This window comes from Nyctereutes procyonoides, unplaced genomic scaffold, assembly GCF_905146905.1.
Source record: "Nyctereutes procyonoides isolate TBG_1078 unplaced genomic scaffold, NYPRO_anot_genome, whole genome shotgun sequence".
In the NCBI taxonomy this organism is placed as follows: domain Eukaryota; kingdom Metazoa; phylum Chordata; class Mammalia; order Carnivora; family Canidae; genus Nyctereutes; species Nyctereutes procyonoides.
This window is the reverse complement of record NW_026575040.1, coordinates 13,155,722-13,180,243: the sequence shown is the minus strand read 5'-3', so window position 1 is coordinate 13,180,243 and position 24,522 is coordinate 13,155,722. Positions and strand designations below refer to the sequence as shown.

Genomic DNA, 24,522 nt, shown 5'->3' with positions numbered 1-24,522 from the left:
TATTCACAGGTTCCAGGGATTTGGACGCAGACAAATCTTTTTAGGGGGGCTACCACTCAACCCTTTCTGCCACCCTAGGCCTAGGGAAACAAGATCAGGTACCACTTACTCAAAATTCTTTGTTAAACTTCTGTGCTAACCCAGGTAAGGATATTTCCTATTCTTTTATGTCTAGGAAATAGAAGTTGTTATAGTCTTTGCTAAGCCCCCTAAATAGAGGAAAAAGCACATCCTCTCAAAAACTTTTGCCCATAATACATGAAGAATAGTAACACCTGGCATTTATTGAGTGCCTACTTCATGGCAGGCATTGTGCCAACTACTCTTATGTATGCTAATTTAATCCTTCTGACAATCTTATGGATCTTAGTGCTATTATTAATCCCCATTTTGTGGAGAAGAAAACTGAAGTTTGGTAATAGGAAGCAGATTGCCTAAGACTTCTCATTAAGGAATTGGCAGATGGGATTCAAATCCAGTGGCTCTGAAACTAGAGCTTTCCCTCTCCATCACCCAGCCATAATGTCTCCATGAGGGCACCAGCTTAGCTGTGTTTGATTATTCTCAGCGCACAGCAGCCCTTGACATTTTATGGTTGCATTGGTGAAATGTACTTTTAAAATTAAAAAATGAATCCAGAGGGGCTCCTGAGTGGCTCATTCGGTTAAGCATCTGACCCTAGATTTCAGCTCGGGTCATGATCTCAGGGTCATGAGATTGAGCCCCACGTCAGGTGCCATGCTCAGTGCAGAATCTGTTTAAGATTCTCTCTCTCCCTCTCACTTCTCCCCCACTTGTGCACACTCTCTCTCTCTAAATTAATTAATTAAACCTTTGGGAGAAAAAACAAATCTAGAAAATATGTAAGGTTCTAGTACATTAAATGTCTTAACTCCTTTAATACATACAGTACCCATCCTGAGCCCTGAGCCCTTATAACCCGTCAGTACCCATCCTGAGCCCTGAGCCCTTATAACCCGTCAGTGCACTGTGGTTCCCTTTGGTGGCGACACTAATACCCTTCCAGGGAAACAGGGTGAGATCCAAGGCAGATGTGTAAGGGCTGATACCTGGAGTTGTGCAGGCTGGGTCTTACACAAAGGTGTTTGGCCAAAGCAGAGACTGAGGCCAAAATCCAGCCAAGTCATGTGCTTTGACATCAATCATGTCTGCCCCAGGGATAGGGAGCCCCTTTAAAATTCATACAAAGTGGGCAGCCTGGGTGGCTCAGTGGTTTAGCGCCTGCTTTCGACCCAGGACATGATCCTGGAGACCTGGGATCGAGTCCTACGTCGGGCTCCTGGCATGGAGCCTGCTTCTCTCTCTGCCTCTCTCTCTCTCTCTCTCTCTCTCTCTCTCTCTCATGAATAAATAAAAAAATAAAATCTTTAAAAACTAAAATAAATTTCATACAAAGCACCGTAAAGGCCACCAATAGCTCTGCTCAAGTGCTTTGAAACCATCTGTAAGAAAACTGTATTCGAGGATAAAAGAGTAAACGTACGTTTTTTGCTGGCTGATGGTCTGTCTCATTGTTAGCTCTAATGAACTTTAATATTTTGGACTCCCACCTTGTCCCAACCACCACCAGCCCCACAGATTCCTGCCCCCTGCTTCATTTCTGACCCACTGACTGCACAGCTCATGTGAAGTGGCCTTCCTACCTATGGCCCCATCACATTCATTCTTCCTCCACACGATGAGAAGCATTAAGGGGAATTGCTGGCCAAAGGCTTGAACTTAAATACACTTGATGGAAATAATTAAGCAATTAGTAATTGGCACACATAGGAGTAGAATAGAAAAGTGTGATCAGGGTCATTGTGTCTTAGTGGGATTGGATGGTGGTATCTGAAGCAAGTATAGCAAAACGTTAAAATCTGACATTCTAGATGCTAGGTAAATGGGTATTATTGTATTATTCTTGGACTTTATTTTGAATACTTTACAGAACAACAGACAAACAACCAAATAATAAACGTTTGTAAAACCCAATATTATAACCATAGTGGAGCTGGACTGAAAATGAGAAGTAGTGGCCAGTGGAAGAGAAGGCAGGAGCCTGGGCTGTGGATGAGGACACCTGCTTCTTGTCACCGCTCCACATCTTGGCTGCTTGGGGTTGAAAAAGTTCTTTCACCCACCTAAGCCTCAGGCTCTTCATTTGTATGTACCTCTTAGAATTGTGGGGATTAGATGAAGCATGGTAAGCTTCTAGCAGAAAGCCTGGTGTGTGAGATGTACCCAGTATATGTGTGTGACATGTGGCCCCAGCTGGTGGGCTCTGGTGAGCACAGAGGTAACCATGTTGTCACCTGCTGGGGAGGCCTAAGTGAGAAACTGTGGTGAGCCATCTGGATAGACTTGTTTCTTCTCCTGGGCTGGACCAGTCATGAATGGAACATCTAGACTGATGTGAAATCATTTTTGTTTTTATTGCAAATCCGTGTCAGGTCAACATGCTCAGGGCAGAAGGCAGTTGGATTGGCTTTCTTGAAAGCCTCTATTCTCAGGCTTCTTCTCTGTACTGCCCTGTTCCCCTGCCCATCCCCATCCCCCTTCCTTCTACATTCATAAGATGCTTATCTTTGTTTCTTTCAAAAGCTTTACTGTTTTTATGAAGTTAAAATTTGTAGAGCTCTCACACCCAACTCTGGATCACAGAACAAATTTTGTAACACTTCTGCCATGATGAGAGGTGAGACAAAGATCTCCCCAGAGGAAGTAAAATCCGAGCAAGAGTTCATTAATGAGCAAGTACTTCTAAAAGTAAGATTGAGGGCAGCCAGGGTGGCTCAGCGGTTTAGTGCCACCTTCGGCCCAAGGTGTGATCCTGGAGACCCGGGATCGAGTTCCACGTCAGGCTCCCTGCAGGGAGCCTGTTTCTCCCTCTGCCTGTGTCTCTGATGAATAAATAAATAAAATCTTTAAAAATAAATTAAATAAATAAAGTAAGATTGAGTGATGAATAAGGTCTGAGGGTCTCATGTATAACATGATGGCAATAACTCATGATTGTGGATTAAATAATTGAAAAAAACAAAAGTAAATTTTAGCCAGTGAGTAAAGCAGAGTAAACTTTAGCAGGTCTGCCTCTCCGTTGTGTGTCATTCCATTCCTTTCTCAGTCCCCTCCCCACCGGTGTGGCTCCTAAAGGAGATACATGTATTTACATGATACATCTGTGGCTTTTTTGTCTTGAAAGGTGACACAGCTGGCGAGCTACTTTGAGCCCCTGATCTTAGCAGCCGTTGGAGTCGCCTCCAAGATCCTGGATCATCAGCAGCAGATGACAGTGCTGGACCAGACCAAGACGTTGGCAGAATCTGCCCTGCAGATGTTGTACGCAGCCAAAGAAGGTGGTGGAAACCCCAAGGTACAGTTGAGAATCCCAGGGACTCACCGAGGGCCACCGAGGGGTCATCAAATATTGAGTTTCCTCCAAGGAAAATCCTCTAGTTCTTGTTGACCTTATGTAACTTCCCACTCAAAAGGTGGGAAATAATATTTGGCCTTCCTGGGGATCTCTAAGAAGAAAGTCAAGACATAGACATAATGAAGTCTTTTTGTAATCTTTTCCATGACAGAATCTGGAGGCAAGCGTCCTTGGGAAAGAAAAACATTGTGTAGTTATTGCAGGAATGAAAATTCATACCTGCCAGGCACCTTGCTCAGCATTGACACCCAGCCTGTGCAGAGCAAAGCTCAGTTGTTTTCCAGTGAATATCATTTCCTTTCCTGGTACCCAAGTTCAAAGCAAAACATGGTGTAAGGCCACCCATGGCATGTGTTTCTCTTGTCTTGGATCAGTAGTTTAATATGAAAATCTCCCTTCCTAGTTTGCAGGTAGAACATTTCCTCAGCCTGATGTGTCACCCAGCTACTTGAAGTGGCCGAAGATGGTGACAGCATGCCATTTTCTCTTGGGGATGATACTTGTGTCAGAGTGATGGTTTCCCTTATTGAAGCCCTCTGTGCTTTAAGTTCCCCCAGGGTTCTGATACCTTGAGAGGAGGTTTGAGGCTCCTCCTGCTATTTATACCTTCTAGCAAGTGCCTCCACATAGTCCATCTAAACTCCCTGGGTCCTCACCTAAGCAGACTACATTGCGGGAACACGGACTGGAACAATCTGTGCAGGATACTTGCCTATAAGCAATAGGAATCCCTATTATGTACGTATTCTTTTTAGCATGCTTTGTTGCAGCTCTCAGGTCTACACATCAATAACATGGTACAGCAGAGAAGACTCTAGATTAAGAACCAGAATCACAAGATAGTAATTTGAGAGCTCAAAGTTACTGAGTCCTGGTTCTGCACCACCTCTCATACCTTATATCCTCTTGATATTTAATCTCCTAAAACTCCCATGGTATAAGGAGGTTCCCAGTGCACAGATGTGAGAAATGCGACTGCTTAGGTAAGTTGTTGCACATCGCAGGACAAGTGGATGTGGAGTCAGGACTGAACCTGCACCCTATGGAAACACTGGCCCAGTGCCCGAAGCAAGGGCTGGAGGGAGGTCAAGCAAAGTTACAGGGAAGAGGTGACCTGTGACTAGTCAGTCTCAGAAAAGGAAGTTACTTGGCACATTAAGGGTAGATTGAGGCATGCCAGCAAGGAGGAATAACATATACAGAGGTATACATGGGGTTGTAAGAGGATTGCAGTATCTTTAGAGAACAGCGCACCATCCAATGTGTGTGGAGCATGCAGAGTGGGGACAGCAGGTGGGGGGATAGATAGGGCTGTGTTGTGACAGATCTCCTCTCCCACACTCTTAAGGAGCTTGGGCTTTACTGTCAGCAGTGCGGCAACCCATCCAGGGCTGAGAAACAACCATTCTGGTAGCGGCATGAATGATGTCTTAGACTTGGATTTTCTGTGTTCAGTTTTTCCAGCCAAGTATCTGGCAGCTCTTAAGAGCCTAACTCTTGGAATGCTAAAAATATTGAGAGCCAGCCAGTGCCCTCAGGTTGTTCTCAGTGTCCCGGAAAGAAAGAAGCCTTGTTGCTGAAATGGGGAGGTTGATCAGCAAGAACGAGAGTGGCCTTTTGGCTGACAGCTGAGAGATAGGTGCCCAAGTAGGCCCAGCCCACTTTGCACCTGCCCCACACTTGGGGAGCCAGGACTTGCCTTCTGGATCCAGTTCAAGGGTCTCTTTTTTTCTGAGAATCAGTGCCAGATAGCTCCTCTACCCTGACCCAAGAGAATTTCATTCCCTGCAGAATAATCCAGATTAGGAGTTCCCTGGGTTTTTTGTTTGTCTTGTTTTGTTTTGTTTAGCTATTAGCACATCTGCTTAGACCACAAGGTCAGAGCTCCTTGTGGAGCTCTATTTTATACCACGAAACTCGTGGTTTGGGAACATGTGCAGCCCGCACTATAAGCTTTAGAGGACATCCTCTGCTTGGAAGTGGGGACAGAACACGAGAGTGGGCCAGTTGTCCATGACTGACCTGACGCATTGGGGACAGGCTGAGACATGATGAGGGAAGGCAGGACGGGTATGTGTGTGTCTCCCCTCCCTGGCATCCTGCATTCCACCTGCACTCTGTCCGCAGACCCTGACAGGCTCCTCACAAGGGATGCCTGGGACACTACAAGCAGGTTTTTAGGTCCTTTCCTAAGAGGCTTATTGCATAGACTCCATCACCATGGGTACTATTCTTTGGGCAAACATTTCCTAGGGGTTACTTGCTAGGTCTTAGGTGTATGTATGTGTTAGATGCTGTGTGTCACTGTTTGCAAAGAAAATGCAGTTAAATGATCATCGCTGGCTCTGATGTGGTAGAAAAGAGGATAAGCTTTGGAATCCATGTAATTGGACTCAAATCCCAGTTCTGTCTCTTGCTAGCAAATTACTTCATTTCGTTGCTTCCTCATCTAAACAGTGGGGTTAATAATGAATACCTCTCAGGGGTCGTTATAGAGATTGACTGAGATAATGTGCCTGACACAGTAGGTATTTTTTAAAAAAAGAAAAAAGTGACAGCCCCAGAGTCTGGTGTTAATGAGTCCAATGATTACAAGGCATTTGCTGCGTAGCCTAACCCTCACCCCACTGAGCCCCCTTCTATGCTCATTCTATACCCCCCGAGACCTCCCTTCCACACTCAGCCCTATCCCACTCAGTTCCTTCTTACATCCTCCTTAAAGGACCCCTCCTTCTTCTCCTGCAGCAGATATACAGCCCTGTGCGCTGTTGGGCAGTTCTAATTATTGGTTGCCTTTGTTTCCCTTCTGCTCACATTGACGTGTGTCCCCCAGCCCCCTGTAGCCTTCTCCCATTTTCCAAATTGCTGTGATGTCTGTGTCTGCTCTACTGGGCTTTGTAGTTGAAGCACTATAATCCAGAAATAAGGCTCCCTTGGAGGTAGACTTCAGACATGTTTCCAAAAAAGAACCGAGTTTGATTTTTCTCCTGGGTTGTGCTGTGAGGAGCAGTAACAAGGAGCCCCTCCAGAATCTAAAATAATGACCTCATTGTTGAGCCTTCTGAGTCTACTTCCCAGATGGCTGTTGGGCTTTTAAGCAGGACTTAATTGAGCGCCTACTGTGTCTTTGGGTGTCTGAAACTAGTGTGCTCAGGTGGCCGGCATGTGTGATTTGGATGCGGCTGTGGGGTAGAGGTGAGGTTTGCCATTGGAGTTGGAGGAAGTGGCCCTGGGAGAGGCTTGGGGTTATGGGAGGAGGCTTCACAGACTCTCAGCTGACCCTTTAAGGATCTGTGACTTAAATATGCAGAGGGAAGGGAGAGCAGGTTACACAAGCAGATGGGCAGGTCATTGTTTCTGGGACAGCCAAGAGCAAGGATGTGTTTTTTGTAGGTTTGGATTGCCCCGATGTGGAGAAAGTGTCCTTTACATTTTCCAGGGAGTCAAGAGAGCAGTGTTGTGGTTTAATGCTGCCACCCCCAGAACTTGCCTCTTGTACCTTCCTCAGCCCATATAGAATAGCAGCTCAGCCCATATAGGATAGCAGACACTTGGCAAGCAGCACTCACTTCTCTCCGGAAATGTGCACTTGGCTTTAATATGGATGTATAGAATTGCTGACATTTTTGTGCCACCAGTGATCATCTTATTGAAGTGGAATTTAGAGAAATACACACCTTCCAATTTTACCTTTCTCATCAATATTTGTATGAGGTGCTCTCTCTAGAGGGTAATGTGCAGGAAATGTCACCTTTCAGACTTCCATCATCAAAATAAAGCAATCTGCACATTTTATGTTTTACCTTCTCTGTACCATGAAATCAGCAATCAACCTAAATTACCAGTTTCCTCCATCACATCCCTGAGAGCGTGAGCTGTGCCTTCCTGACACACTCAAGACAACCACCCAAGATCTGACCAATGCACATCTCATCAGAGGTTGTATGGAAGGCCTTTTCTTGATTCCCATGGCTCTTCAGTGCCACAGACTGAGTCAGTTCATGTGGCTCACACAGCCTCCCCCTTAGAATTCTTTTTTTTCAGCTAGTCAGTGAAAAGAGTTGCCATTTACCTTCCCTCAGTGGCCTCCTTACCTTCTATCTACCAAAGTGAAGGTGTAATTTCGCAGGACTTTGGAAGGGTCATCTCCCCGGAGGAGTGTCAGGACAGCTGTGGCCACTGCGAGGGGGGTGGGAGGGGAGCAGTACCTGGGGCAGTGCAATTCTGGCGTTAGGTTAGATTTCCCAGGTTAAAGGTATTGCCCTCACTTCAGGCACCAATCATAAGCTCCAGAGTTCCCAGGCCATCCTCGCTCTGACCAGGTGACTCCAAATTCAAGAGGTTCTCTCTACCCCCTCAGGTTCAATGATGTGCTAGAATGACTCCCAGAACTTGAGAAATTGCACTCCTTTCACCATGTTATTGTAAAGGCTACAAACCAGCCAAAAGAAGAGACATGCAGAAGGCAAGGTCTATGAGAGTCCTAAACATGTCCCAAGGATGTGTCACCGTCTCCGCTTAATGCTATGCATCACCAACTGAGGAAGCTCACTGCAACTTTGCCGCCCAGAATTTTATTTGGATTTCATTATGTAGGCATGATTGATTGGATTTAGTCTCATGATCAGTGATTCAGTTTACAGCCCCGTGAGGTCCCCTGAGGTCCCCAGAGGTCAGGCTGATACTATTGCTCAAAGCCACAACCCTCTAATCACATGGTTGGTCTGTCCAGCATGGCCAGCTCCCGTCCTGAAACTGCCCATAAGCCACCAGGAGTCACTTTCTTAGCCTAAACTAATGTGTGGTTCAGGGCACCCACCGTGAATAATAGCAGAGGCAGTCCTTGATCACTTGGGAAATGCTAAGCATTTAAAGGCTCCCTCCTAGGAACCTACAACAAAGATCATCCAAATATTTCACTATTCCAACCTGGGTGAGCTTCCAGGGTTGGGCTCATGTGGCAGCAAGCTACCAGGTGCTGGAAGTCATATACAGGCTAGGTCCTGAGCAGATTTGGGACCATGGCTGGCAACAAGTTCACGGGTGAGAATGGAGCGCACAATGGCAGATGGAGCCAAGAAAAGAGATAGAGGCTGGGTTGATGGCTGAGAGGCAGAGGAAGGCACTGAATGAGGGGGGCGCAGCCAACTTTGGGAGTGGTAGCTAGTCCTGCGGCCCCTTTTGCTTTTGCCACATGGCATGCAGGTGCCATCACTCTGTTTAGAAGTACCCCCATTTTGGGGGGAAAGGCTGAAACTTCCCTTGGTAGATGCCATATTCCCTATGTTGAGGTTTGCTTCTTCAGTAGTGCTGATAAATTTGGCCTGATCGGACCATCTGCTCAGTTTCCCTTTGACCAGTGGCATCAGTTCAGCAGATGGCCAGCCAGTCAGTGGCATTGGTTGTCCACCAGATCCAAAAGCTTTAGTGCTTAAGCTCCCATTTTCAGACTGTGATCATCAGAGGGGTCCCTGGCAGAGCTGTTAGCCGACTCTCGCCTTCTGGTGGGCTGTGAGGATGAAGAGGATGTGCACAACAGTGATGAACACAGTACCTGACGCAGAGGAGGCCCTTGGGAAGAGTAGCAGCTGTCTGTCCTTCCTGCTATTCCTGGCTCTGATATTTATTGTTGTTCCTGGTTCCCTGCCTGTCACTCAGGAGGAAGCATTGTCAGTCAAATGCTAAAATACTTGACCCAAGACATAAGAACATAGATTTTGCAACTGGATTGACAGTCACATTGGGCCCACAGCTGACTCTTGCAATGTATAAAGTACACACTAGCCCTGGGCCTCTATTGCCTGCATTCACCTGGATATGGTCAAGGATTCTTGGTCTAGTCCGAAGAGCTGGAGCAGGTCACTACAGCCTGAGTGAGGCCAGCTGAGGGCTTGAAGGCAGGGAGGGAGGCCCAGGCCCTGTTCTGACTTCCCCACAAGCCCTGTCTCTGCCCTCAGCTCTTGTGATCCATGCCTGTTTGGCAGCATCAAAACAGATGGTTCCATTTATTTCTACACAACCTCTCCAGAGGAGAATTTTGCACCAACAGCCCGTGAAGGTTATCCATCCTTGTAAAAAAAAAAAAAAAAAAAAGAAGAAGAAGAAGAAGAAGAAAGAAAAATTACCTGTGAATACCTGTGAAAAGGGAATGTTTCACCCTTTACATGAGCCCCACCTGGTGACTTGATCAAACCCTTCATTTCCTGTGAACACTGCTTCTGGAGGGAAGGAAAGCCCACTGGTGGCAAGGAGCATGCAGTCTTGTTGGAGAGGAGGCTGGCTTCATTGAGAGATAATGCAAGGGGGCAGGAGCTGTGTGCCAGGCACCATGCCCAACACTTTGCACACAGTACGTTTCTCAGCTAATCGTCACAGTCCGCATCCTTTCTGCCTCTGGACCTTTGTACAGGCTGTGTCCTCTGCCCAGCACCCTCTCCCTTTCCTCCTCTCTTCACCCTGCCAACTCTACCAGATGCTGGATTCTTCCTCCAGGTCTCCTCTTCAGCCAGGACACCTCCTCTGAGGAGTCTTCTCTGACCCCAAGGCTGGCTTAGGAGCCCTTCTTAGGGGCTATCACAGTTAGCTGTTGCTGCAAACAAGCCATCCTAAAACTTAGTGACGTAAAACAACACCATCTTAGAATGATCTCTGGTGGATCTACAGACCCACTGAGCCCAGCGAGGTGGTTCTCCCTCAGAGTCCCTCCTGCCATTGCTGCCAGGTGATAGCTGGGGCTTGAGTGACCTGACGTTCACTCACTCCCAGGTCCGTGTCTGACTTAAAATCACTGAGGTGTTCAGGACCTGGGGCTCCATGAGCAGCCCTTTGTACCTCTCTGTGGTCTTACTGTGTGGTCTGCCCAGCACACAGCCTCGAGACAGCCAGCCTCCTTACACAGAGGCCAAGGACTTCACATGCAGCTGTCCTGAGAGAGAGCCAAGCAGAAGCTATATCGTGTTCCAGAACTGAACCTCACTTTCCCCGCATCCTTCTGAGGCCTTCACCTCTGATGACTCTTTGACTCTAGAGTTGGTTCTCAGGGCTGTAGGAATACAAAGGAAGGCCAGTGACAGCATGAGGACACAGTCATCCGAGGAGGTGGTGTTTAGGCCAGGCCTTGAAAGAGGGCTAGGATTTGCATGGGGCAAACAGAGAAGGCGAATAGAATAGACCCAGCTACTGCAGGCCGAGGGTGAGAGGTCAGAGCCATGAGGAAGCCACTGGATGGAAGCCTGGACTGTGCCGGGGAAGGGGGTGGAGGAAAGAGGTCCAATGAGGGACTTCCCATCATAGGTAAGAAAAGAGTCAAGGGATCTTTCTTCCTCAAGGCTATGTGTCACTGTTAACTTCTCAATTAATTTTAGTTGTAATGGTCAATAATTAGCATTTGCATCCTGACACAGTTGCCTCGAGGTCACCATCCACGATCTGCATATTTCATGTCTCATCAGATGTCATTTTGAAAGACCTCTGGTTTGCCATGGATTTCAGTTCCACACAGGGCCCGTTCTTGTGGCTCACATGGCCTCTTCAGGACAGCCATGGCCATTGCGTGGGGGTCCCCAGAGCCTGGAGCAGTGTGATCCTGATGCTAACTAACTGGCATTAGGTCCAGCTTCCCTAGGCTCAAGCACCTACTCCTAGACTGCTCAGATTATAAATATACCATACATTCATCCATAGCATCTCAGAATTCTGCTACAAGCACAGTTATGATAATTCCCATTGTGCTGAGGAAACCACACTCAGGACCACTTAGCTAGTAAGAGGTGGATCCAGAGCTAGAACCCAACTTTTCTGGTGCCAGGACTTTGGCTCCTTCTCCTGTATCTTGCTACCACTGGAGATGTTTTTCAGGGATCCTGGCACCTTCACTGTTTCATCTTTTCATTCATTCATTTACCCAGCACTTCTCCTGTGCTTGACACACATGTGGAATTCCAGCAGGTGTTGGAACTTGTCCAAGTTATAGTCAGGGATAGCTTGCGAGCACTCGTGAGACTGCCTGCAGAACATCTGACCCTGGAGAACTTTGCTCACTTGTCCCTCCAACCTCATGGCAGTGTAACCTGTGATATAATTCCAAAGCCCGTTCATTTTTCTGCAGATTTCTTCTCTATGTCGCTGCATTTACATAATCCAACCTAATTTGTGGGAAGAAATCTGTTAGGCAGCTTTGACAAGAAGTACATTTGTTGTGAATATGTTTTTCCTTTATATTAGGATTTTTTTAAATTAAACCTGTAAGCTCGTGTTATTGGGAATCAGTGGCATTCTCTTCCTACCATCCTGAGCAGACTGACATAAAACTGGCCCTGCAGAAGATGCTGTTTGATACTACAATTTTATTTTTCCTTTTGACTATAAAAAGATGCCCTTTTTCTCCCTTTCTGTTTTGTAGTGATTTTGCAAACAAATGTACCAACAGAAAAGGAAAATTCTAGAATCATTATTGTGCTCCATAATGGGGATATAGTTTTATATGATACTTTTTATGGTTATACTTAAAAGAAATGCAGTTATCTCTGAGGAGAGTGAGCACCATTTTCTTCAGCTTATGGAAACCTCTCACTGTCCTTTTTCTCCTTTACCTTCTTAGGCTCAGCACACCCATGATGCCATCACAGAGGCTGCCCAGCTCATGAAGGAGGCTGTAGATGACATCATGGTGACACTGAATGAAGCCGCCAGTGAAGTGGGGCTGGTGGGAGGCATGGTCGATGCCATTGCAGAGGCCATGAGCAAGGTAGGCCTGGGTGCCCAGATGCTTGCCTTCACCTCTTGGCCCCAATTCCTCCTCGGTTTCCCTCACACGTGCTCCCCAGGTGCTTTTCTCTCAGGAATGATCAGTCAAAGCAGATGCTAGTGACCCTCCTCTTTTCCTGAGGTTCCAATCATTTTACACACATCCTGTCCTCCGTCCAACATGTTATTCATTCTTGATTATTCATTCATTACTTTTGTAAACCACTCTCACCCTGCCTTCGTTTTACATGGGGGGAAAATACTGGAGATGGAGAAGGTATCATGGGTTCCTTCCCTTATAAAATGAAGATAGGTATTTACCTCCCCTCTTTTTTTTCACAAAAACAGATTACAAAGAGGAAATAATGAAGGGATTCCCAAGGACTGGTCTTTGGAATGGCTACTTTGGAATCTTGCTGTTCCTAGGCCCTACCCCAGGCCAATAAATTGACATTTCTGTGGAGTTGAGCCTAGGAATCTCTAGATCTTTTAAATTTCCACATGGTTTTGGGAGCCAGATGTAGAAAGCACTGAAGGTAGTACATGTGAAAGCCCATTGTGAACTCTTGCCAGCAATGGGCATAGGAGATAGCATGAGAATCATTTCTCCTCTAATGACTGCTCAGTTGAGTTGGAGGAGTAGAGAAGTGTGACTAGAGAATATCTCCTGCTCTTTCCCCCAAGGAATCCTTTGCTAGTCATGTCAGTTTGATAGTCATTAGAATTAACAATTGTTCATCAACATCTAATTTCCATTCTGTGATAGCACAGCCAAGAATTTCAGATTTTTGTGTTTTGAAATGTCCATTGTCAGATTGTGAATGCATTATTATGGCTTTCAGGATAATAAGTGGTCTTTAATTGCTAATTTAGAGTAGATTGGTTGGTTCATATCTCCATAAAGAGGTGATAGCCTGAAACTATAATTAGGATAATTTCCCTTAAACATTACGCAGTCATTTTCAGACTGAGAGTCACAAGCTGGGCGGGGATGCCAGGGGTTCCTTTAGAGACCCCAGGCATGCCTTGTCAAATCACTCTAGTAATTCCTGCTGTGGGCTTCTTGTGCCTCAAATATGGACAGTTTGGCAGAAAAAGAGTGAAATTTCCCACTTTCTAAAGGCCTTTGGGTAAGTTTCAGTAGGTTTGTTTGGTTTTCAGAATACCAGCGCTTTGAAAGTTAAGCCATATGTCTACCAAGGATATTAAATTAATGGAGCTCAAGTTTTCTCAACGCAAATTAGAAATTCAAATGACAACTTTTCTTCCTAGGAGAAGGTATTTTTCCAAATGACTAATGATAGGGAAGAGTTCCATAAATCTCTGGAATATGGAAGTCAGATTCTTGAAGTCTTTTTTTTGATAGTCGCTGAACCTTGCATATCAAGAGGGATTTTCAGTAAAGAAAGCAGCTCTTGTACTGTCTGATGTCAGTGGTGTGACAGCTGCGCTCTGACTCAGCCCAGGACACACGTGATTCTTTTGGAAAGGCTGGGAGAGAAGTCTGGCATTACCTGAGAGCAATAATTAGGAACTGCCAATGACAGGAGCCACAGAGGCCAGGAACAAAGGAAAGATCCTGCATTCTGCAGAGCATACAGAATGCCAGGGTTTTATTGGTACCCCTAAACTCCTGTCTACCCAGACCTACACTTAAGTTTCTACTCAGTCCCTCTTCCCCATTCTCCCTTCGTTGAGCCTACCCCAACCTGCCCATTGCTGCATATTCTGTATTAAGTGATATTCCAGGGCCTTTGAGCCCCTAAGCAGTGACATGTTAGAAATTGGGCATTTCCTGAGTTTGGGTTAATTTGTTTCAACATTGATAGACTGTTAGCATCATTGTCAGAAATTCTCAAAGGCATAGAGTGACTGGCAGAAAAAATGAGTGTACCCAAAGTTGACTCTAAGTTGGACATAATATATGCCACTTTTGGTGCTCCAGCTGGGGGGTTCTTCCTGGAATTCTCTCTGTGTTTAGGCACCAGGAAGTTTGGGAAGTGATAGGTTAATATGAAGTAATCAGGTTTCCGGGTGACCTTGGACAAAGCTTTCTGAAGCTTGGTTTCCCTATTCAGTGATGTTAGTGGTTCTCAGTCTTGGGGATTTTGTGACCCACTACCTTTTCTTTGTTTGCTTCTTTGGGTTGTTTGGTGTTGGTGGTGATGGTAGTTTTTTCTTCTTTTTTGACCAGAGAAGGAGGTTAAAGAAACAAAAAATCCTGCTGTGTGCATCACTACTATTTCATATAAGAAAGGTCATGTTAACATCCCCCCTCAAAAAAAAAAAAGTAGGAAGGCTATAATCCCAGAATAAAGGCAAGTTCTTTGAACTAACTAAATTTGAAATCCACAAAAATTGACCCCTTTGTTCTTAATCTTTCTCATTGTCTTCAGACTGGCAGGTGGTGTCCTATGCTGCCCTCCAGTTCTGGCATCCTGGTGTGTTTGCAGTTAGGCCACAGCTCATATGAAATCTCCCTTCACATTATTGGACACTTAGAAGATGCCCAGTCAGGGTAGCCCGATTGGCTCAGCGATTTAGCGCTGCCTTCAGTCCAGGGTGTGATCCTGGAGACCCGGGATCAAGTCCCACGTCGAGCTCCCTGTGTGGAGCCTGCTTCTCCCTCTGCCTGTGTCTCTGCCTCCCTCTCTCTCTCTCTCTCTCTCTGAATAAATAAATAAATAAATAAATAAATAAATAAATAAATAAATAAGAAGATTCAGTCAGTTTACACTGAATGAGCTCATAGCTCAGTCCTCATTTGACTATCAGAGCCCCCATAGTATGATGGAGATATTTGGCAGCAGCTATATCCCTAATAAAGAAACCTAGAAAAATCTAGCCTGGAGTCTATGTTGATACTTTGACGGAAATTATAGTCCCAAACTAAGCAACTACATCACACACAGGCTACAGTGATACGTTCCCTCAACTCATATTGTAGTTAGCATCTGCTTGCAACACGGAGCTCTGATTGAAGACTGCATCTAATATTTCCTAATTGCCCCTGTGGCCTCTAGTCTCTGCCCCAACTGCAAACTATCTCTCAGAGATCTCCCAGGACAATCTTCTCACATATGTCATTGTATACTCTGCATCCCACCATTTTCCTCGTGATTTCAAGTTTCTTCATAGGACAGCTCAGCTTCATTCCCACTGCTCTCAACAGCCCCCTCTTCTGTTCACTATACTCACCCTTCCTGTATTCACTTCTCCTTATTTTGTCTCCTCAACTGGAATACCTCTCAGCAATCAACAGTGATGGTAACGATGATGATGGTGGTGAAGATGGGTTGCATTTTTCTTCATCATAGTCATCATTGACCTTATCATCATCTTTATCATCCTGGTCATCATCTCCTCTTTTGTGGAGCTCTTGGCCAGGTATGGTCTCAGTTGATGTATATACTAGAACCTTCTGATGCTATCAAGTTTCCAGTAAAGGACCTGAAACTCAGAATTTAAGCAATCAGCTTGAGGGCTTTTCACAAGCCCTGGAACCAGGTGTCAAATACAGGTCTTCTGAACCAATATGTCCTTAGCTCTTCAAGGGACAGAGCCACTGTCCCACTAGCTCCAACTCTCCCCAACTCTACCCCCGCTGCCCCCTGCACAGTGACCTCTCCCACCTCTCTAAATTCTTATTGCTCTCACAGTCAGATGAGCAACAGATTATTCCTACTTCTTCCAGTCTCTTGTCTTCCCCAATTTAGATCAGAAGCGAGGGCTCTAGGGTATAGGCCTCTATGGACTACACCATTCCTAGAGAAGCCCTTCATGATATAGGTTCGGCCTCCTCTCCTGGCTCATCTTCTGCCATTCTGTGCTTCTCTAGAAGTGTCCGGCTCAGGCCCACCACCTTTTTTTTTTTTTAAGATTTTATTTATTTATTCATGAGAGACACCGAGAGAGAGAGAGAGAGAGAGAGAGAGAGAGAGAGAGAGGCAGAGACACAGGCAGAGAGAGAAGCAGGCTCCATGAAGGGAGCCTGATGTGGGACTTGATCCCGGGACTCCAGGATCATGCCCTGGGCCAAAAGCAGGTGCTAAACCACTGAGCCACCCAGGGATCCCTGGCCCACCACCTTATGCTTAGACTCTATTCCACTTCTTGTAACCCCTTCCCTACCTTTTGTATGTAGCAGACTCCTCTGGTAAGACTTGACAGAAATGTCATTCCTCTGGAATGCCCTCCCTCTCCTCTCAGACAAGGCTTGGGGTCTCCTTGCCTATGTACCCCAAGTCCCATCTTTGCAGACTGTTAAAGTCCTTATCACCAAAACTGGGTTATACTTTTGACTCTCAACCAAAGAAATTCTGTGGGCATCTCCATTTTTCAAAGTTCCCGATTCTAATAAATATAGCCCACACTTCAACTGTCCTCTCCTGACTTGTGGGTTCATTTTCTCTCTTCTGTAGCTGGATGAAGGCACTCCTCCAGAACCAAAGGGAACATTTGTCGACTATCAGACGACTGTGGTTAAATACTCCAAAGCCATTGCGGTGACAGCTCAGGAAATGGTAAGAGGAAAAGAGTGGCCCCACCCACTGTCGGTTGCCCTGGTGTCCAATAGTACCACCACTGAGTCTTCAATTTGGGGTCTGTGTTGGAGAGAGTCTACCCCGTGTTTCTAGTTCCTTCTGGACCCCAGCTCTGTCCTTTATCTGTGGTCTCTCTGGCTGCCTGTGGCCCAGACAGCCCTGTCTACTGGAGCTCCCATTTCATGGAAAAGCTGCAAGAGGGAATTACAGATAATTATAATTTGGTCATGAGAATAGGCGAACAAAGGAAGGAGAGAAAATGAGAAGGAAGTTGGAGGTAAGGGGAAAGAAAAAATCCTATTCACCTCACAAAGGATTTGAGGTGTTTCTATAAAGTTATAATACAAGAGAAGTCGTAGAGGTAGAACAGAGATTGTCTAATGGAATCAAGTTACAGTACTTGGACAGTAAGGTTGTCTTTTAGGCAAAATGAAACAGCATGATTACATAAAGATAATATCTCTGACTACAGAAGACATGAAACCTTTGGAGGCAATTTTCAACATCCTTCTTTTTTTTTTGGCTAAAATATATTGCCATTAGAATTGTATCATATGCATCTTAGGTACAGATGGCATTGAGAGAGAATGCTATCTGATGTGTTAAAAAGTTGTACAAAAGGTGTCCTCAAAGAATAAATAGGAGTACATAGTAAGAAAGTTCCTCATGACCTTCCAAGGCTCAGATGTCATGGAATAAAATTTTGGAAGCTGCCTCTCTGCTGCTGCCACGTGAGCCTGAGTTGAGAGATTCAGTAGCCTCCCAGCTGGAGGGACCACCAGACTAAGCTGTGGCGTGTTTCCTGCCCCACCCGGCCAGCACCTCGGGATGATTTTGTCATGTAGTCATGTGTCCACTAGAGGTTGAGCTTGGACTACAAAGGCTTCCCTGGCTGCTGCTACTCCTCCTTAGAAACTCTGTGATCATGCCAAGCTCATTGTTGCTTAATAGGATTTGGGCTGGGAAGAGGAATAGGAGCAGTGCCCATCTCAGTGACTCAAAGAGCTGGAATCAGGCCCAAGCTGGTACTGCTCAGGGGGCTCCGGGACAAGGGACAGGTCAAATCAGGCAGACCTGCAGTGCCAAGTCTTCTGAGCAGGGAGCACAGCATAGCAGGAGATGAAAATATTTTGAGTGGCCTCATCCTGTTTCTGGAACATCTCCTGGGCTAGGTTCTCAGCAGGTCCATTCTCTTTAGTAGCCCCACTGGGGGCTACATGGCTGCTCTTAGGTTAGCTGGCCCAGACCCTGAGTTGTCAAGGATCCCCATCGCCACTTCAGGTTGCCCCAGAATCGCTGTGCTCCCCATGGCAGGGTGCAAATGATGCAGCTCTAAGGTGCAGCCTCTCTGTCTCTTGGGGTTCAGCATGTGTTCCTTGGGAACCCACACCTAAGCCTGAAAGCCTGTGACATTTCCTGGCAAACATGCCTTAGACTGCTACCCATCCTCGTCCAGCCTCAGTGGATATGGAGCCATTTAAAATATTTTTTTTAAGCCCTTTAAAGTCAAGGTCTTCTAATACCACCAGGAGAGAGAAGAAGTACAGCAGGGGAGAAGTCTTTTACTCAGAAGGGACGAGGACACCTTTCTGGTGACAGTTAAAACTGCTGTTGGGAGCACTGAGAGGCATTCTGTCAGAGGACAAAGAAAAACTAAAAAATGGTGTGTTAGTTAGGTAGAACAAATTTAGGTAAGTTTTTCTATGAAGCAGGTGGAAAAAACTGAACTTCCTAAGAATGAAAAGAGCTGGACCGTTTAGGCTACAGTGTACTCTTAACCAATTTGTGGCTGAACCCTTGTCATCCTTTGGTATAAACTTACTACGAAGCTGTATTCTCAGAATATCTTCCACCCAGACATTGGGCTCACCCCTTACTTCTCAGTCATGATTTCCTTAAAGGCCTTATCCTCATGCTGTCTTGCCCATGTGGGATCTGCTTCTGGGTTCCCAGAGACCAGGTCAGCTCTCTGCAGAAGCATATGACCAGGGATGTGCCCTGCACGGGGCTCATGCCCCCTGCACTTCCCTAGGGGAGTCTCCTGGTAACCCTCGGGGCCAGATGGGCTGGGGCTGCCACACTTATCCCCAAGGGTGGACCATTGTTGGGGGGAGCTCTACACAGCCTGAGCCTAGCATGTCACCCACTGGCCCCTCCAGGACCTGCTGGCCCGAGAGGGGCCCTGGCCTGTTGTGCACGTTGCAGCATGGGCTTTGCTTGAATTGCCCTCTCCCGTGTCCAGCCCCAGATGCAAGCCCAGAGCTTAAAAGTGAATGAAACCCTTTGGCTTCCAGTGGTATTAACACATGGTTCTCATGCTTTTTTCTGTGTGTGTGTGTGTGTGTGTGTGTGTGTGTTGTGTGTGTCTTGCTTGTTTTCTTTTTCCAGATGACTAAGTCGGTTACTAACCCGGAGGAGTTGGGAGGACTGGCTTCACAAATGACCAGTGACTATGGGCACCTGGCCCTCCAGGGCCAGATGGCGGCAGCCACGGCGGAACCAGAGGAGGTCTGCCACCATAAGCCCCTGTCTTGAGAAGCACATGCACACTGGTACCCACTCCCGGGGGATTCTTCATAGCTTAGCTCCACCCTAGAAGATTCCGGCCTGATAGCTAAAACCAGGTTCAGACCCAGTAGCCCCAGGCTGTGCTCAGGGCTCACTGTCCTTTCTGAGGCCAACAGGTCCATCTGGGGAAGCGGGTTTTCAGACAGACACCCTCTGTTCAGAGCAGTCAGCCCGGTTACCTGTCTCCCAGCCCATCGCCTGACTCCCAGGGCAGAACACACGCTGCCATCTTCTTTTTGCTTAGCACATCCTCCTCCTCAGTGATTTTCCTGGTTTCCAAAGGCTCACAGCAGTATTGGAAGAGCCAAGTAAGAAATTTCACTGCCCCATCTGAGAAAGAGCTGGATTGCCTACTTTTGAGACACAAAATCTTGCCTGACTACTGTTGGTGGCTTTTTACAAACTGTCCCCCTCCCCTACATCTCCTATGGACTCCTCTTTATCACCTACCTGCCTTCCCTAAACTCGCTTTCCTTAGCAGCCAAACATAGACTTTGCTTAGAATGCCTACACCCATAAGAGTCATTTGGCAAAAGTTTAATCCCAGAGGCCACTTTCTAAGAGCCCCCTTTCACATCCGATATGCCTGAGTAATCAAGTGGTCCACTGGGAAGCAAACAGGCTGGCTGGAGCTGTGCGTGGCCAATCACACCCGTGCCAGTGTTAGCACGCAGAAGGTGTCCATGCTGAGCTACCGTATGACTCCTTAGAGACACAGAGCTCAGTCTGTAATAAAGAATAGTGTAGTAGATGGCAGGGACACTGGGAAGATGAAGGTAATTGCATTCTGTGACATTCAGGGAGCCTTTTATTAAGCACAAATCCTGTTTATGATACTCCCAAATGAAGTAGACAGCTGTGACAGTCTGTGTTCCCAGGTCACTTAGTGCTCTGTCTGCCAGGAGTCCATGCTAAGCATGTCTTCACAAAGACCCCCAGAGATAATGCAGAAATGACCCAAAACAAAATCACTTGCTAACACATGTCATAACAACGCATGTAAACAGGAGTTTCATATGTATGTACTTGCATACATATATATCTAGCATGGGATGACGTAGGTTTCTAACAGTGCCTGCACTTACAGATTTTAGTTCCATTGAGTATTTAGGCTGCAGCATGAAAAATTGTGTTTGTAATGAGTCTGTTAAGTCACTACCCCAAAAGAAAAATCACACACCCCCTCCACACATATCAGGATTCTGTGTAATTTTGAATTTCCTAAACAAGCCTAAGGGAACTTACATTACAGGAAGGAACAGTTTGAACAAAAGGAAGAAGTGTTAGGCTTGTGGGACTGAAACGAAGAGGCTGTTGGCAAAATTTAGATCTGTTTCCAGAAATCTTTAAGAATGGAATCTATGGCCGTCTGGTGGGTTCAGATGTTGCCCGACCTGAGTTACTGAGTGAGGAGGCCCCTGATCCATGGAGACCTTTCCACATCTGAGTTCTTCAGAGCTCCCTAGCCTGTGTGTGAAACAAGCAGATTTTCTTACTGCAACCCAGACCATGAAGCATAATACAAAATATTGCCAGGGCAGCCAGGAAAGAAAAAGTATCACTGAAAGCACAGCACAAAATTACTTTAGTTCCTGGCCCGGTGTTTGTAGCAGCTGACGTTTTCATTAAGATTCTCCCTTTACACCATTGTGTCCTGAGTTATATTTTACATTCCAGACACAAGAGTAGTGTGACCTGGAGCAAAAAAGGGGCAGAGAGAATATAAAATTACCAGTGGCTTGCTAAGGAAAATTCTTTGTGTGCATTTGCCAGACAGATATTTAGGAGAAAACTGAGAAGGTTGGGGAGATCCCTAAAGCAATGTAGTTTTTTATTCCAAGACTGTGGAATTAGTTTTCTATCCAAGAGGGCCCCACATCACAGCATGTGAAAGTATTTCTGTCCAGGGCAAATAAGAAGCTGCTCCCTTGCTGCAGTCCTGCAGGCTGTTCTACCGAGTCAGCATTCTGGTCTTTTCCAGAATGTGACAATTACAGGAGAGGCACTAGCTCTGCCCTCTGAACATCAAGCAGGAGCTTTATCTGCTGCTTTTGCCATGGAGAACTCAAACCCCCGTTAACATCATTGTGAAAACTACTTTCTTCAGAAAAGTTTAAAACCCTTAGGCAACTGCACAATCTAAGATCACTGTTCTTCTTTAAAAAAGAGGGAAATGTATATCCTGTGAGCCATAAGGGCTAAATATAAATGCTGGGGGGAAAGATCTAGTGACTACAGCTTTGTGTCCAAGGGAACTCTACTGTGACCACTTGTAATACTCATGTCTTCAAAGCTGGCAGGACTATTTGTCAAGAGCCTGTGGCAAAAACCACAGCCTTTTCCCAAAAATGAGATGGGTGTCTACACTAGAATTCTCTAAAACTTTCCGCTCCAAGACACACTTTTTGTAGGTGGCAAGTGACGCCCTGTTTTTGTTGTGCACTCATGGTTCTTTCCTTTTTTTTTTTTTTTTTTTCCAAAGGAGAAACGTAAAGCCTGTCAGCCAGCGTCCACTATTGCCTGTTCAGTATTCACAAACTCTCCAGGCAAATGATATTTGACCAGGTTTCAGATGTGATTGTTTTGAGAGCCTGAGAAAAATTTGTACGTTTTGTTTAGTTTGCAGCAGTAAAGACAATCTGAATTTCTGAGACCTCCTCCAATTGAAACTTGATGCAAAACTTCATAAAGGCCAGACCTGCAATTTCCCCCCCAAGGCATAAAACCAGGAGACGATGCCCATTTTACTTTTATTTGGGCAAGAAGGGAGTTGAGGGTTTTTCTTGATGCTCGAGTCATGCTTTGCTGCAGTCACCAATTTAAAACCCCAAGTCGAATATCTCTGACTTTATAATACACACTGACGGTAAGTCCAGTCACCCTGGGGCTGGTCAGATTTGCTGAGAAACTTAGTGTCACTTTGAGAAGTTCTTGTTTTTAAAGCCTTTACCTTTTCATTGGCAGACTTAAAAATGCATTCCCTTTCTCAGATGTTCCTCCAGCAGTATAGAATGTTCTGGGAAGTTGCAGTAGAGTGTGTTGCTTGTGTTGTCCCCTTTAAGTGCCTCCCCTTAGCTATAGCCCATGTACCCATGATAAAGAATAATAGAGATGTTCAAGTCCATACAACGCATCAGGTCCGTGCTGGGTGCTAGCCCATTACCCTCACAGCTGCACGATCCTTTTTCTTCCCCATTTCCCAGGTTAGCAAACTGAGGCTCAGGAAGTTTAAATTGTCCAAGGCCACCCAGCTACAAGAGTCAGTGTGGAAGCCACTTGAAATAACTTTCTGGAATAAGTGAAGTTTCGAGTGAGTAAATAAGGAAACATAGCAACATCAGGATTCAAACCCAGGGCATCACAGACTGTGCTGCTTTTCCCTCAGCAGGCTGCCTCTCGTCACAGCAGTGAACATTCACCTGGTGCTTTCTACTTTGAGATGTGTTCACATATAACCTTTGACTTGGTCCATCAGCCCTGGGTCGTAGGGCAGGTTCTGTCCTGTTTCATAGATGAAGGAACAGAGGAGGTTAGCCAGCTCACCCAGGGAGTTGGTGGCCAGGAAGGGGGCTGGGCCAGCAGTAGGACCCATGGGCCTTTCTGCTGTTGGTGCTGCCCATGTGGGTGAAGGGCTGAGAGCAGAGGTGGGGCTGGCATCCTGAGATCCCGCCCCTGCCTGTTGTGTTCACCCCTCTTAGTGTGTGAAAATAAGTGAAGCCTGTTTCAACATGCCCTTCATGATGCCCTCCCATGTGGCTGTCCTAATAGGACTGCACAACCAAGCACATAGGAGGGTTGCATAGCCAAACCACATGGAGGTAATTGTGTGATTACCTTCTGGCACAGGCTCGACACCAGGACCAAGCCCTGGGTTGGCCAAGAACCCCAAAGGCTTTGTACAACTGTTGCTTTATCTTAGGCTTATACCCTTGTTTGCTGGTGCTAATCTTTGTCCTTCCTAATTGGAATCTCCTCCATAATGACCACTGTCCCAGCTCCACAAGCATTTATAGGATCCTTTGCTGCGTGCATGGTGTCCCCTCCAAGGAAGGGGCTGAGCACCAGGATGTTGAGGTGTTTTTCATAGCAAGGCCTCTTGCAAGGGGGCTGAGAAGTGTGAGGATGTCATGGAGGATGTCCTGTCTGCCCATAGGTTTCAGGCTTGAGACCTGGCGGCAGCAGGTCCCTTCTCCCTTGCACCTCCAGGTGGGAGTGATCTAAGAGGCCTGTGCTTACCCCAGTGCCCACCATTCTGCAGACAGGAAGTCCAGGCATGGTTCCGAGCAGGGAGTAGAAGTGGGACACAGAGAATGTTCTCAGCCTGGTCCTTCCTGGCACAGGGGTTTCCCACCTTATTCTTCAGAGCCCTGACCCAGGGAGGCACTTTGGAAGTTCTGCACATTTGACTCAAGGCTCACTTTTTAAACAACTCTTTCTGAAACTATTAGGGAAATCTGTGTGTGTTTTTTAATAAACTCTGGGCTGAGCCACATAGTAAGCCATTGGGAGCCTACTGGCACCTTACCATGAACCCCTGGGTCGTTTTATGTAGACCCCAGGCTGATAAGCTGCTCTCTGCTACAGTCAGAGGGCTACAGGAAAGCTGCTCTTGTTTGCTTTATACACAGAACAGGATTTTCTCAACACTGCAGCCAAACCAAAATACAGAAATGAGTCAGTGGCTAAGGCTCTATAAATCTTGTGAACCCAACTTTTAAACTTTGATTCACTTAGTCTCATTGACTGTTTATGGAGCCAATGATGTAAATTTTAGCTCATAGAAGAAGGGTATACTAATAACAAATTATATCAATTTTACATGTTGCATTTCCATGAGAGATTTGGTGATGGGAGAGTAGAGGGTGGTACTGATGCTAAGTGGTGAAAAAATGAAGTTAGTAAACACTGATCTGATGGGTGGAACGCTGTGCTGGTAGGAGCAACCTGGGTTCTCATCTGGCTTTGCCAGGCACTGGCTGTGTGACCAATCACATCACTTCTCTGAGCCTGCACCATTTCTTCATCTATCAATGAGGAGGTTGAACTAGTGAGGTCACGTTTATTTTGAAATTCTGTTTCTTCCTCTCAGTGCCCCGTACCTGGCTTTCCCAGCAATGCCTGCCATTTAGAGACCTATCTATGGTCATCTTGACATGCAACCCTTACCTGTGGATTAGCTCTGACCCTCAAGTGTGTGGAGTTAAAGTACATGGATCGGAAAAGCCTTAA

The 24,522-nt window shown here is 46.2% G+C and overlaps 1 protein-coding gene across 11 annotated transcripts in view; it reads left to right on the top strand.

The window, feature by feature from the left end:
* TLN2 (talin 2) overlaps positions 1–24,522 on the top strand; it is a 423,602-nt gene that overhangs the window by 346,331 nt on the left and 52,749 nt on the right. For all 11 annotated transcript variants that reach the window (XM_055319645.1, XM_055319651.1, XM_055319650.1 and 8 more), the window contains 4 exons: positions 3,206–3,376; positions 12,036–12,182; positions 16,603–16,704; positions 19,114–19,233. In XM_055319645.1, coding sequence (XP_055175620.1) covers positions 3,206–3,376; positions 12,036–12,182; positions 16,603–16,704; positions 19,114–19,233 — 540 coding nt within the window. The remainder of the gene's footprint in view (positions 1–3,205; positions 3,377–12,035; positions 12,183–16,602; positions 16,705–19,113; positions 19,234–24,522) is intronic.